The sequence below is a fragment of the Oryzias latipes genome, chromosome 16 (genome assembly GCF_053564925.1).
Source record: "Oryzias latipes strain Hd-rR chromosome 16, Olatipes_Hd-rR_3.1".
In the NCBI taxonomy this organism is placed as follows: domain Eukaryota; kingdom Metazoa; phylum Chordata; class Actinopteri; order Beloniformes; family Adrianichthyidae; genus Oryzias; species Oryzias latipes.
The window spans coordinates 20,506,834-20,521,414 of NC_136252.1; the positions used below are offsets into that span (position 1 = coordinate 20,506,834).

A 14,581-nucleotide genomic window follows, 5' to 3' on the forward strand; every position below is an offset into this window, starting at 1 on the left:
TTATGGGTTAAAGGAAAAAATATTATCCGGGCTACAGGTTGCTTGAAGAATTCTATAACTTAAGAAATCAGATAAAAAAAATGGCTGCTTGATATGCATGTTAACTGGCTGAACACAGTATGGCAATATGGTGAAATCACACATTTAATAAACATTTGTGTTCTGTGAATATATCTAGGGAGCAGTGTAGATTATCTATTTATTTTTCTATGAACTGATAGCACATCTTACTATCCCTCAGCCTTTTTCATATTGTGTCTAGTTTTACTTCCTCTATGGGACCATTGTGCACTTAGCAGTCAAGGTTATGCCATGATATGAAGTGACCTTAAATTTTTTTGCTAGAGTTGGCTGGATGTCTCAGCATCTCTATAAAAAGCCATAAAGATTGGGCTTCGGGCCACCTTGTTCTATTTCACTCCCCTAGTATTAGCCTGCACCTTCTGCTCCAATTGAGAGACATTATGACTGCTCTGAAAATCGGCGCTCCCATCAGTGTTGTCTTGTAAACTATTTGCCACCAGGACAGCTCACAGACTTCAGTAGCCTAATTACTGTTGTTAGTTCCCATTAAAGGCACTTCAAACAGAAATTGTTTTACTGATTTAATAGTGTTTTTCAGAGCAGAGAATATGGTTAAATTAAAGTCATTCATTCCTTTAAAAAATATAAAAGATATTTGTCTTGGAACAGGCAAATAAACCATCACAGTTAATGAGAACATGAATCATTCTCACATGACATTCCTACAGAGTATTATCTTCCTTGTTCTTCTTCATTTTCTTTGGTAGATATAACCATAAAATCAGCAGAAGAGAGGCCCTTCAGCTTCATCTGTAAATAGCAATTCAAGTGAAGCTCTGGGTCCTTTCGCTGAGTAATTCCAAGTGGTTTTGAGAAACCATGGTTATGCAATCTCTAAAGGGGGATTAAGTTTTAGAGAGCAGGAGAGGAAGATGAGGAGAGACAGAGTAGTGTGTGATAGGGGAAATTGTGTTCTTGTCGGGAAGTAGTGATGGCAACCACACTTGAAGGACAGCTTCACCAAGAAAGGAATGAAATGGTGGACTTGGGGGGTGTTGGAGGCTGGTTGAGAGTGTGGGTGATGCCCAGAATGAAAATGTTGAAGAAAAAAATGGAGGGAACCCGACATGTTAATGGATAGGGGAGAGTGCAGCGATATACTGTTGTTTGAAAAAGACTTCAAGCTGAACACTGGTTTCTTTGAACTTAACTGACACCCACACTTTAACACGGAGAAACGGGGGGTGAAGCTGTTGTGAGTATAGAGCAGAGCAAGGATGTCATCTGCAATTCTTTCCTCATTCTCCTCAAGCTGAGCACCTAGAGACAGCAGTTCAAAAATAAAGTGCAAGCCTTCATTTAGTGACCATTCATTTATAGCAGTCATAAAAATAATACCATCTTTTAATTCTTTAGGTTTATGTCTGTCAAGCAATGATAAAAAAAAAAGTACTGACACAATTCTGACAGTTTTGATCATTTTACAATAAAAATATTTCAACGAGTAAATAAAGCCTTCAAGATAGTTTATGACAGTGAAAACAGGAAAAAATTAAAGTGTGCCTTTTTTGGAAAAATTTCCAAGAGAGGGTCTCCTTTATCTGAACAGCTTCAGTTTAAAAAATAATATGATGAACAAATACTACAACTTTTTAAAATCAAATGGAATATGTTTGTTTTAAAGACTCAATAATTTAATTAGAAACTATTGTGCTAGTCCTTAAAAATGATAACTATATCTCTGAAATACTGAAAGCGGCGTCTTTCAGACGCAGCTCCTGCAGTAGGTGATAAAGATCACACACAAAAAAACAACAAAATGACACCATGAACTCAGACATGGAGACGTGCTTACCAACACATTTTGAAGAGCTCTTTATAATAAATAAACCTGGTCTCTGAATGTCATTCATGTCTTCGGTGCATTATAAATCAGATAAACAGTCAATGTTTCCATGTAGCTATGAGGCTAAAAACTTGACGGTAGCTTTTCCCACACGTGGCAGGACTGCTTAGTTTATGAACACATGTTTAGGACTAGCATTGAGCACCGAATTTGACGCATGTTGAAAAAGAGGAAGCAGACGTGAATTTGATGCATAAATCTTGTTTGGTGAGAAGTCAGCATTACGCCGGGTTTGGCTAATTCTTTTCAGAAGCATTGCACTTTTCTCCCAGAACTGCGACTTATACTCCAGAGCGACTTTTATGTTTTATTTTCTTCTTTATTGTGCTTGTTTTTTTTGGTTCTGCGACTGATACTTCAGAAAATACAGTAATTTGTATTACAGATTTTTAAATTTAAATAAACGTCTTTGTAAAAATACAGAAACAGAAGTACCGGTATAGTATTTGTTGTTCTATAAATAAATAAAAACTACCAAAAATTGTTTTGTGCTGGTATTTGTGTTTACAATGAAAAGACATAAATGATAACAATAAAGCAGTGTGAAGAGCAGTTTTACAGCAGCCCATCTATAAGCAGTAAAGAGGAGACCACTTTATCTAAACTGACAAGGTTAGCTGAGAATGTTTTTAGTGTTCACCATTATATTGGCCTCAAAATGATCCCAATATAAACATCCACTTCTCTTGCCTCTATAGTCACAGTGTATTATTTGCAACAGTGTTTTATAGTTATTTTTACTGGCTTGAAGAGTTCTTAAGGTGACAACCCAAAGTGCATGTGGTGCGGCTCCAGCCTGTTTAGCTCTCTAAATATTACATCTAATAAACATAAAGAAATGGAGAAGCGTCCAGGTCAAGTTTCTAACATCAGAAAACTCACCGGCAAATTACAATAAATTGTAGAGTAAGATGTATTTATGCTAAACAGAGCTAGCCGTGACAGATTGATGCCATGTCCACTGAGCACACAACAAAGAGGCAAATACAAAGGTTTCTTTTTAGGAATCATAATCCAATAGATTTAAAATCATAAGCACACACTGCAGATAATACATATTTCAGACCCCTTCCAGCTGTGGTATAAATAAACAACATTATTAGATTACTTAAATTGTGGGACGCTGGTGTGTTTGTCCCTGCGGTCTTTGTCGATTGAACAGGACGAGACAATGATGATAAACGGTGATGTCGAAAACAGTCATTAATCCCAGCTGTCGCCACGGAAAGTTTCTAAGACTACAAAGTGATAAAATGACACTAGTGTTGAGTTTTCTGTAGCTCTCCTTCAGCTCTGGCTCTGCTCAAATGAATCAACCAAAGAGGCTACTCGGTTCTTACTTATCTCAGTAGGTAAGGAGCAATTTAGCTTCAAGTAAAACATTTATTTTCTCTGTGATTCATGACAGAGGTAGATTTTTAACTTGCAATATCAATCAAAAGTGGGAATCCAAGTGTCAGGGCTTGTATCTAGCTCATGAAAGATCCATCCCACTGCTTTTAACTTCTCTTTGAAGACAGGATGTGACATCAGTGTCCATGGAAATGACCTAAATCTAAAAAGATGTTAGCTATTGTTTCATAAATTTTCTACTGAAACTTGTTACTGCACCTGATTTTCCAAAGGAATGTGCTTATCTGTTTCCTTTGTCAAGTCAAAGTGCTGACTTTTTAACAGCTCGGCAGGGCATGAAATATACTGTATGTAGTAGCTGTAAAAACTTACAATGTACTGAGAGGACATTGTTATTCCATCAACAAGTCAGAGACAAACTCCCACTAAACAATCACATTTTCACTTTCTCTGCAGTTTCTTACATTCCATATTACCAGAATCCTGTCAGAGAGAATTAAGAAATGCTGCTTTGCATTTCTCCATCCTCCTTAGTTGCCTAAGCAAAGCTTAACTAAGCCAAGCTTAGCTAGCTATGCACCAACTCTTTTTTTCCCTCTCTCCCAGGGGTATGAGAGAAATATCTGTGGCCAAATTAATTTTCTTCCCTCAGCTCGTGCTGCTGCAACTTGAGGGATCATTGCAAGATGGTGCTGGAGGAGAGAAAAAGGAGGGAGCAGTGGAATTTTAATGTGGCTGTCTTGTCTTTCACAGCCCACCAAAGAGAAGCAATTACTATCACGGTTCCTCTCTCTACCCGCTGTGTGTGCGCTCACCTGTGAATGTGTGTCGCACTGCACTGAACACTCAGGGATTTCGTAAGTTAGATGTACAAAGAGGCGATTGATATGCTCATCAGGCTGGAGGAACATGCATATAATTGCCCCTATGGGGGACTTGGCCTTAAAATTGCATGCATTTATCTTCAGCAGTTTGTGAGATTCCATAAAACGTCAACTGAATTAGGCAGAATTTGCAACACTCAGCTTGCTTTAGGTGATGCTAAATTTGGCCTAAATTCATGTCTTCTCTTTAGAATTGACTTTAGAATTGCATTTGGCATTGCACGGAACTCATGTTAGACTCTCAGCATTAAGATCATGAACTAGAAATGCTGGTAAATAGTTGTGAGTTAAAAGCCAAAGGATTAGTCGAAGATGAGACAAATGAACACGTTTAGAGTACACTTAAGAGGGAAACGGAAAGACTTAAAAATCAGAAAAAATATACAGAAACTGAGATGACTCGCTTTGGTAAACTTTGTAATGGTTTGTGTCCTTCCAGATGTTTTCTTTTTCCCCCCATAACTCAACTTCTCTGTCCTGGTTCTTCTTTTCTTCCTGACATCTTTAGGATGCGAAGGTTTGCCTACTGCAAGGTGGTTTTAGCCACTTCCCTGGTCTGGGTGATGCTGGACATGTTCATTCTGCTCTACTTCAGCGAGTGCAACAAGTGTGACGACAAGAAGGAAAGAGGACTGCCTGGGAGAGCCGGTACGTAAACATTTCAGCATATACACTCATATCTGGTACTTAAAAAAAATCCACAAGAAGGTCTATACAAAATGTCTTGGCATCTACTGCAGACTCCCTGTCCAGACCGCGAGACGGACCTGGTGAAGGTGGGAAGCCAGTGGTCATCCCTAAAGAGAACCAGGAGAAGATGAAGGAAATGTTTAAAATCAACCAGTTCAACCTAATGGCTTCTGAAATGATTGCTCTGAATCGTTCGCTGCCTGACGTCCGTTTGGAGGGGTGAGGATTTTGGCAAAACACTCGTCTTCCCTGCTACTTTCTTTAGCTAAACTCTTAGTTTTCTACTTGAGATAAGTAAATTGGTTAAAATTACAAAGTAGGGTTTGACCGGAGTCATTATCAAAAAAAAAAACACTTCCGTAAGCCAACATTAGCCATAAATGGTAAAGTTGGGGTTTATGGACTGATGTTAAGTCCTGGAATTGTTATTTCATTTATATATTTGTAAATGTCAAGTATTTAAATGCATTTATGGAACAATGTGGGATAGACAATTATTATGCCAAATGGAACAAAGATAAGAAGCACAACACATTTTTCTGAGGGCATTAAACTCTGATAATGCGTTGATGAAATAGTCAGTGTGGTGGCTGGGAAGGCCATTGGGAAAGCAGAAAATCCTGATAAACATCCAGGACCGCTCATTTGAATAAGCTTAATATATGGGTCATTCACTCAATACCATCTTTGAAGTTTGCTGTGTGACCAGCAAACAAATAAATCAACGAATACTAGTATTATTATAATGAGGTTATTTGGTCGGCCAAGTATTGATGCAAGATGGTCAAGCTGACATTTTGAAAATGTCACTGCCAACAGACTCCAGACAAAAAGCCAAACGCTTCCAAAAGATTTGACTCCTGTTTGGGTTTTTCTGCTGTCTGTTTGGTACATTTTCACCTCTCTATCCTCCTGATTTTTTTATATTTCAACTGTAAGTTTTTGACTTTTAGCAGCGTGTTTTTGAAAAATCCTTTCAGACCAACACAGAACTCAGCAAATGTTTCTCATTGGACTCTTCTCTGATTAAAGCAGTTTTGGTGTGGAATGTTTTGGGCTTCTGCTAGATCTAAGTGTGGATTAGATCCCATGTCAGAATTATCACTTCTTCCCATCATTATCACTTCCTGTGATCTCAGGCCACAACTTCAATCCCAATTGCTGTGTTGTGCAGTCAGTCAGTCAGTTATTTTGAGGAGAGTGTTGACGTGCTGCAACCTTAAACATGTTTGGCTGTGTGCTCTGACTGCATTAACAACTTCATTTGCATGCAGCTGGAGTATAGGAAACGGTCCCAAACTGAACTACAATTTACAAAGGCAGATGGTAACCACATTGGTAGTAATGCCTGCAAAATGAAATGCATTCCTGGCTGCATGGGGTTAGTTTTATGGCTATTTTTGACCAAATCTTGGTGACTACAGATGTGCACTGTTAAAATGACTGCACTCCGGTCAAGCACAATTTACTTATCAAAGATGTATTCCTTTTAAAAGTATTATGCAGTTGTAAAATGATATAGTAAAAGTTTTTGCATCTTTAAACATAATTTGTGCATTTGCAAAAAAGAAATACAACTGCAGAATAATTTAAAGCTTTTGCCAATTTTTCTTTGAGCAAATAAGGCTTTAAATACATACAAATTGAAAAGAAAAAGTTTTAATATGACAATGTCAAAACAGGACAGAAAATAATTCTATGTATCAACATATAACTTGAAGACTGCTAGGTGTTTGGCGATACATGGCCAGGCAAAGGAGTTGGCAGACGTGCATCCAGTCTGCTGCATGAAAGATTAGTCTAAGTTAGTTCGCCCAATTGGAAAGCAGCTCATCAGGTCAGTGAAGGAGGCTTTTAGTAAGAGAGAAAAAGACTGGCTCGTGGAGGCATCTGCAAACTTGACAGGTTAAAAAGAAAACACATTGATCCGTGAAATAGGTTTTAGGCTTTGAGTGAGTTGATTACTAGGTATGTTTTCACCCAACCTACCCCTTGTCTATCTACCTTTCCTAAGAGATAAGACAGTCAACAGGATGTGCGTGTAAAAGCATGCATACCTTTGTGCTTGTTTCACATGTGGGTCTTGTGTCTGAATGTTTTTTCTTTTTCTTTTTAAGAATCAGAAAATGTATTGAAACTAAACTGGAGACCAACCCGTGTGAGGTCATTACAGGTGTATGTGTGTCTGTTGGTGTGTGTGTGTGAGTGAGTGTGTGTTTGCACATGTGGCTGGGTGGATTAGCAGCATAAGAGAACATTTTCCATGACCACTCCTTTTTGAGGAGTTGATGTTTTCTGCTCGTCTGGTGTCGTAATAGTGACGCTGCTTTAATTTGAAACAGTTTGAACACCCATCGTAAATATTCCCACAATCCACTCTGTGTGAACCTCAAAGCCATTATCATGCTTTCTGCTGCCAAAAGTCATTCCAGGACCCTGTATGTTGAGAAACACAGGACTACAGTAAAGTTTTTAAAATCTGCAACATGATTTGAACATGCATGTATGAAAACATCTGTTATCTAATACACACCAAAAAAACTTAAGTAAACGAAGCTACAGGAAATTGCGACATGAGGGCTTTAAAAGTTTTCTATTTTCACAGCAAATCTTCCCTTGTGCCCTTTTTTGCAATTCTCTAGGACTCAAACTTGTGGTGACTGAGAATTTCAGCATTATCTATCGTGCTCCAGAGGACACACTCAGAATTAGTGTATACTTGACCTCTGTCTCTGTTGCATTCCTTTTGTCCTAATCAGCAACAGAGGCAAACAAAGCACTCCAGTTCTCTGGGTGAAGCTGATGAAGAGGGGGGAGTTTGAAGGATTGATCTGGGGCTATCATATTCCATTTGGCTGCTGCGAGTGAAATTTGTCAGAGGAAGGAAATCAGTGTGGTATCAGCTCTGTCTTTGTTTGGTGAATGAGGGGAAATAAACTGGAGAACATCCTAAATCTATCGTTTCATGTTAGAAAGTACAATTTTTTTTGGTTGTTTCTGGCCTTTGCCTCTTTTTATATGAGTTTTATTACACCATAATATTTACTAGTTAGCTTAGTTTTTAACCAACTGTTTTTTTTTATTAGCTGCATATATAATATGTTTACTTCTTAGAGTCTTGGGTATAAAACATCATAAATCTTTCAGACACAGGTCACCTTTATCTCCTGCATTTGTGTGGATACATTTTAAACCAATCTCTAGTAGGGATTTTGAAAACTCAGGTCACACATTACAGGATAGTACTGGGAAAAGTTTGAGGCCAGAGTTTTTAAAGAGTCAAATGTGATTCATCAAAAATCAGGCTTCAGTAAACATTCCTTTTAGAGAGGCTTTTATAATGATGTATCACATAGCAGCGGTTGGTTCGAATTCTTTGAAAATATTGCTTTCACATGCTGAAGTAGTGGATTAATGACAGACTTGGTCTTGTTTGTCTGAGTTTTATTGCGCCCAACAGTACTGTCTTGTAGCTGTCAAATCCAGGAAAAGGTTCTGCCGCTTCAGCGCAGTTGACGGTCCACATCACTGTCTGTCAGACAGAGCAGAAGCTGTCACTTTCATAGAGTAAATCATTGGTTTAAACAGAAAACCATGGTTTGTGGGTAATTAATTATTTACATTTTCTATCTTTTTATAAAAATCTGTGCATTCGGCTGTCATGGCAGTGAGGTTTTTACTCTCTAAAATTGGGTGTAGAAATGTAATTGCGTGGACTGCAACCTTTGTTGACCCTCTCCAGCTATAGCTCTCTAAATCGGATGTCTGAAGAGCCTCTGGATGAGTCCACAGAAGCAGTGTTTACTAGTGTTTTTTTACTGTGTTCTTTATAGGTGCAAGAACAAGCTATACCCTGATGATCTTCCCCGCACCAGTGTGGTGATTGTCTTTCATAACGAGGCTTGGAGCACACTGCTGCGAACCGTCCACTCCGTTATTGACCGTTCACCACGCTCGCTGCTGGAAGAGATTGTCCTTGTTGACGATGCCAGTGAGAGAGGTACACGGACACAAAACCACACAACAACGGCAATGTGAATACACACAGTGCAGATAGTTCTGTCATTGCCTCTTATTTGAGGTTTAACCTATATTTTGAGACCTGCTGTGGGATTTTACTGGATTGCCAAATGCAGTTTGTGTGTGCGAGTTTGACTGCGTTGGTGCCCAACAACAAGTCAGCACAAACATGTTCAGTCTAAGGGCTGTGTGTGCTGCTCCACCCTCTGCAATGCTGGTAATCCCTGTTTGGGGGAGATTAGGTCTTTAATTTGCCAGCCGCTGGGATTACATTGGGTTATTACCCTCAACCACCCCCTCCCAGTCATCGCAATGCAGCACCACCTCACCTTATAGGAGTTCAGGTTGGAGTGTGTGCAAAGACCCAGACGCTCGAGCAAAAAGGACACGAGTAATTCAGCTTTTGCTGTGTGCAACTAATCTGTCTTAAATGTGTTTCCCGTGTGTTAGACTTTCTGAAACGCCAGTTGGAGCAGTATGTCAGAAGGTTAGAAGTTCCTGTCAGAGTGGTGAGGATGGAGCAGCGGTCCGGACTCATCCGTGCTCGCCTCAAAGGAGCATCTATTTCCACTGGCCAAGTGTGTGCATAAGTGCACATATGTGACATCAGCTGCTGGTGTTAAGGGGGACTGAATTTGCCTAATGTTTTCTTTACATGTTTCTAGGTCATAACCTTTCTGGATGCTCATTGTGAATGCACCCTGGGGTGGCTGGAGCCTCTGCTAACTCGCATCAAACAAGACAAGTACGCATAAGTACATCACACTGTTGAGTGTTCCCTCAATGTTTAATCAATTACTGGCTGTTGCTTTATGAAGGAGTAGTGGCTCATAAAAATTGAAGTTTTTATTGTTGCCACATGTTGCTGGTTAACAATTAATGTTGTCGATTAGAATCTAAACATTTGAAAAGAAGTCACGTTTGCGGTCACACGCGCGTTGATTGTGCTCGTGTGTCCAATCACAGGAGAACAGTGGTGTGTCCCATCATTGATGTAATCAGCGACGATACGTTTGAGTATATGGCGGGATCCGACATGACATATGGAGGCTTCAACTGGAAGCTCAACTTCCGCTGGTATCCTGTGCCTCAGAGAGAGATGGACCGCCGTAAAGGAGACCGCACAATTCCTGTCAGGTTTGTCTCATCCCTCACAAGCAACCTTTAAGCAATGATTGGGAGAGTTCCATCTCTGCTTGAGCTATGATACTCACACTAATGTCTTTGTTGGATCACATGAAATAAGAATTGCCCTCCAGAGCCAAACTGAGTGATTTTAATAGTATAACCAGTCTCTCATGGTCATGTACTAACTGTGTAAACCACTTAAGAATGAAATCCCAAGAACTTTAGCCTTGTTCATAACCACTAAGAATAGATACAAATGAATACAGATTTATTTTACAGTGTGTTTGATTTTGCCACATAGAAACATGGAAGGCATAATTGGTTGACCAAATCATAATATTTTATTGGCAGTTATGGTTTTTGTCTTTGTCAAAAAGTTAAAAAAAAAAATATATCCATAATGCTCCATATTCTTTACGATCTTCAAGGCTTTAGTTCCTTAAAAACAAGAAAATCCCTTCAATTCCTGTCTATTATCTGTTCTTCCTGTTCTTGTTTTTAAGTGTGCTTAACACCACTATTCAAGGTCACATATTATACCATACATTTCATTTAACACCTTTTACCCTTGTTGTTGATTGTTTTTCACAGTTCCACTTGACAGACTTTTCCTGAGGGTGTATTGTAAGTGGGCAAAAAAATGTAAACAGTTTTTAATGCAAGACCATGAAATTACTCCTGATCACATTATGAGGCTCTCATTTATTTAAACAGTAGTAATAAAATGAAAGGGGTTGCTACTTTGTTGTTTTTTTCAAAACAAGGGATCATGAATGGATTAAAGTAAACATTAAAATTTAGTCTTTTGACTTTAAAACAGCTGCATATATCATAATTTTGTATAAACCCTCTGGAACTGGGTTTAGTTATACTACTTTTAAAAAATATGTGCCTTTCCACTGTATAGGTATTTATATTTGTTTTGTTTTCAAATCATGAATTAGTGCATAAATTTTGGACATGTCGAGAACAAAGAAAGTAACCAAATGGATTTTGCCTGCCTTTTCTAGAAAGAGTTAAATACTAAAGTCTTAGAAACGAATTAATGAACAGGTATCACTGATTGTTATATAAAAATCCCAATAATATATTTTCAATAAGTAATTATTTATTAATTATTAAGTTATTATTAAGTAATTATTAAACCATCTTTTGTGGTTGAGGAACATTTTTTTGTCCAAAACAAGCCAAAAAATCTAAACTCCTAGTTTATTTGGTAGCAGCTAAAACAGCCAATGGGATGCTATGTACTCTTAATGACCCAATCCAATAAAAATTGTGTTTTTGGTGTTTTTAACATTGTCTTGTAATATTTTACTCATAATTGAGGATGTATATAAAGAAAATTCAGATCAAAATTGTTTTTCTAAGTATTTCTTTGTTCAAATCATTGTGAATCAGGAGCGGACAAAAATGTTTGTTTGAAATAGCTTGTAATTTTTACGTACAAACAACGATCAGCAAGCCCCAAGCTCTCTGCTCTGCTCCATTCTGATGCATCCACTTGCAGACAAATAGATCCAAGCTCGTCTTTGTTTTCCTCGTCAGAGCTGGAATCTGGCTCAAAACTGTACGGCTGAATAGCTCTGAAATTACTCGCCATTTTTGTTGCACTGGTGATGTTAGGTTGGGGTTGTGAGGGACTGTAAGGAAGCTGGAGAGAGTGTAAACAAAAGGATCATGGGGAGTCAGGGCAGGCTTACTTATGCCAACAGTTATGCCTACAATTTAGAGGCAAATTTCTAAAGAACTCCTGCCCCCCTGCAAAAACCACATCTTGTTTTTTTTTTTCTTTTACTTAAAATGGCATAATCATAATTAAAAGACCACTGGGAACGCCATTACAATAGATCAAAAGATTATCGGAATGGGATTTTAAACATTCATAGATTCATACTGTTACTGATTCTATAATATTCATGTTTAATCTAAACTTTGAAATTAAATATTTTTCCTACTAAAACCCTGTAGAAGTACAAATGTTACACATAACCACAATTATTCTGTATGGGAAAAACAACTGTATCCACTGCTGCCCGGCAGAAAAACTCTTTGGAAGAGGAAGACAACTGTCATTCTTTACGGCCAAAACAACTTTCTTAAACATCTTATTGACCAAAAAAAATCTGTGAAGTAACCCGTCACACCTGAATTTTAACACAATAAATGCAAAGACAACTAACTTCTGAACTGAGCAACCCCTATTACCATTGCCTGGGGCCTACTTGATCCATCACTTTCCAAATATCCAGGTCATCAAGAGTAATAAACGTTTTCCCAGAAGAAAACGTGCCAAAACCAAAGCAAGGTCATTTCAGGGAGCTATAGGGGGGTGGAGGGATGGGGGCTCCTGCAAAGTCAAACTCAGAAAAGTGGATCTTTGTTTTTGACCTTCAGAGTAGATTTAATGTCCTTATATAACATTAAAGCAAGATAATAACTCTACAAAACATTACCATCAACATGAGTTTCCTTTAAGTCCAAAAAGCTTTCTCTGGGAGCTTTTTAGGTCTTCATTTTCTTTCAAATCATTTAAAGGAAAACTATAATAATCCCAAGAGGGATTTTAGAATGTCACAGTGGAAAAGAACTGTTTTCCTTCCGCCGAGTTAAAAAAAACAACTCTTTAAGCCATTAAAAGACAGGAGGATCCAAATATTAGATAAACATGGAAGTTCTACTTTAAAAGATTTTCAAAAACAGTGGAACTTTTTTTCCAGCATTGTAAAACCTTTTGCAAAGATTAGTTCCAAACCTTCTTGGGTTTCAGTCAAACGTTGCTTATCTTTGAGTAGCACAAATGTAGGATTTATCATGAGAACTTCATAGAAGCAGCCAGGTCATGATGTTCCCTGGGAAAAACCAGAGTTTTGCTTTCATTATGACACACTTCCATTTTTGCCTCAGAGTAGGAGACCTGAGCCAATAAAGTGATTATTATGAGCTTATCTACATTATCATTTGCTGTAATGTCACACTGTCTAGACTCTTTATTCTGCATGAACTAGTCTTTGTTTCAGATCCTGTTTCCAGTTAATCTTAGAAATTCTCCACAAAAAGAGAATTCAGCGCCATTTAATGCACTTTCACAGACGAGCCTTTATTTCTAGTGTGTTCTTTTTTTTGTAAAAAGAAGGGCTTTGTGCATTAGTGTTTTGCTAAACACACAGAGCTGCGAGCGCCGCTTTTGTTTCTATGACAGCCTGTACTTGGATAAATGGCTTTAATCAGGATCAAAGCTTCTCTTTGAATTACTGGGTGTTGTTTGAATTTCGTAAAAACAGTGGTTTAATTGGAAGCTTGAGCCTTGAAACAACTTTAAAGTGACAGTAAAGCAAAAATAATGCTTGTTTGGTAAAAGAGCTTTTGTTTTTGTAACACAGTTAATATATGCACCCGTGTCTACATATCTCTCAACAAGCTGTAGTTTTTTGGTTTTTTATCTTTTTAAGGCCTGTTCACACCGGGACGAATTTCGCCCGCGATTTTCGCCGACGTTTAACGCCTCGTGACTAAACAAAGGGCACCAACGAGAGTGTGCACACCGACGCGAAAAAACGCCACGCGTTAAAGCGTCAAAAAAAAAAAACGCCTCGGGTTCGTTTTTTTTTTTCGACGCGTCGCGTCGAAATCTACTCGACCAATGAGAACGGCGCTTTTGCTCACGTGTCTGGAGCTTCTGAAGTTACAGTAAAACACAACTTGGGGGCGCTCAAACACAAAACTGCCTTGCTGAGCACACATACCAGCGAAGAAGATAGACGCCAAGTAGCATCTACACAGCCGCGAAGCAATAATGACGGACATTCTAAAACATCCCCGAACCAAGCACCAGTTGGAGCTACTGATGCTTGAAATATTCATGTTTTCTTTGTTTGATTCTGACAAGCGTGTAAATACTTGCTCTCTTCTTCTGAGTGAAAAGCGACTTTAAGAAGCGTAAAGTTGCGCAGCGCCACCTTGTGTACAGGAGTATTTCTGTTTTACATTAAGCGCCATCTAATGTCAGGGAATGAAATTGCATGTTCACTCCACTCATCGTCAGCGAAAATCGCCTGGGTGTGAACACAAAAAACGTGGCGAAAAACGCTGGCGAATAACGCCTGGCAAATATTCGTCCCGGTGTGTACGGGCCTTTAAAATACTTTTTTAAGACCAGGCTACTCAGTCTTTCAATTGCTGTTTCTGGATTTGAAAGTAGAGTAAGATGAAAGCTGGTAGGGGAAAGTTTGGTTGTTCTTAAAAGATGGAAGACTTTTTGAGGACAATAAACTCTCATGATCACAGAAATCTCAACTGAAAGATTGAAAAAATATAAATAAAAGTAGGAAGGGGCTTGAGACTTCAAATTTTAATGGGATCAGTAGATGCTATGCGACCTTTAGAAAATTGGCAGCTGGCAAATGAAGTGGCACTAACCAGACTTGGTATTTCTTTTTGCTTGTGTCTGCAGGACTCCCACCATGGCAGGAGGCTTGTTCTCTATAGACAGAGATTATTTCCAGGAGATCGGCACTTATGACGCAGGCATGGACATCTGGGGTGGAGAGAACCTGGAAATCTCTTTCAGAGTGAG

The 14,581-nt window shown here is 38.6% G+C and overlaps 1 protein-coding gene across 3 annotated transcripts in view; it reads left to right on the forward strand.

The window, feature by feature from the left end:
• Positions 1-14,581, forward strand: part of galnt1 (UDP-N-acetyl-alpha-D-galactosamine:polypeptide N-acetylgalactosaminyltransferase 1) — a 42,064-nt gene that overhangs the window by 21,664 nt on the left and 5,819 nt on the right. For all 3 annotated transcript variants that reach the window (XM_078932616.1, XM_023964017.2, XM_078932617.1), the window contains exons 3-9: positions 4,676-4,815; positions 4,908-5,076; positions 8,691-8,857; positions 9,328-9,455; positions 9,543-9,622; positions 9,844-10,014; positions 14,459-14,576. In XM_078932616.1, the coding sequence (XP_078788742.1) occupies positions 4,677-4,815; positions 4,908-5,076; positions 8,691-8,857; positions 9,328-9,455; positions 9,543-9,622; positions 9,844-10,014; positions 14,459-14,576 (972 nt within the window). In that variant the 5' untranslated portion in view covers position 4,676. The remainder of the gene's footprint in view (positions 1-4,675; positions 4,816-4,907; positions 5,077-8,690; positions 8,858-9,327; positions 9,456-9,542; positions 9,623-9,843; positions 10,015-14,458; positions 14,577-14,581) is intronic.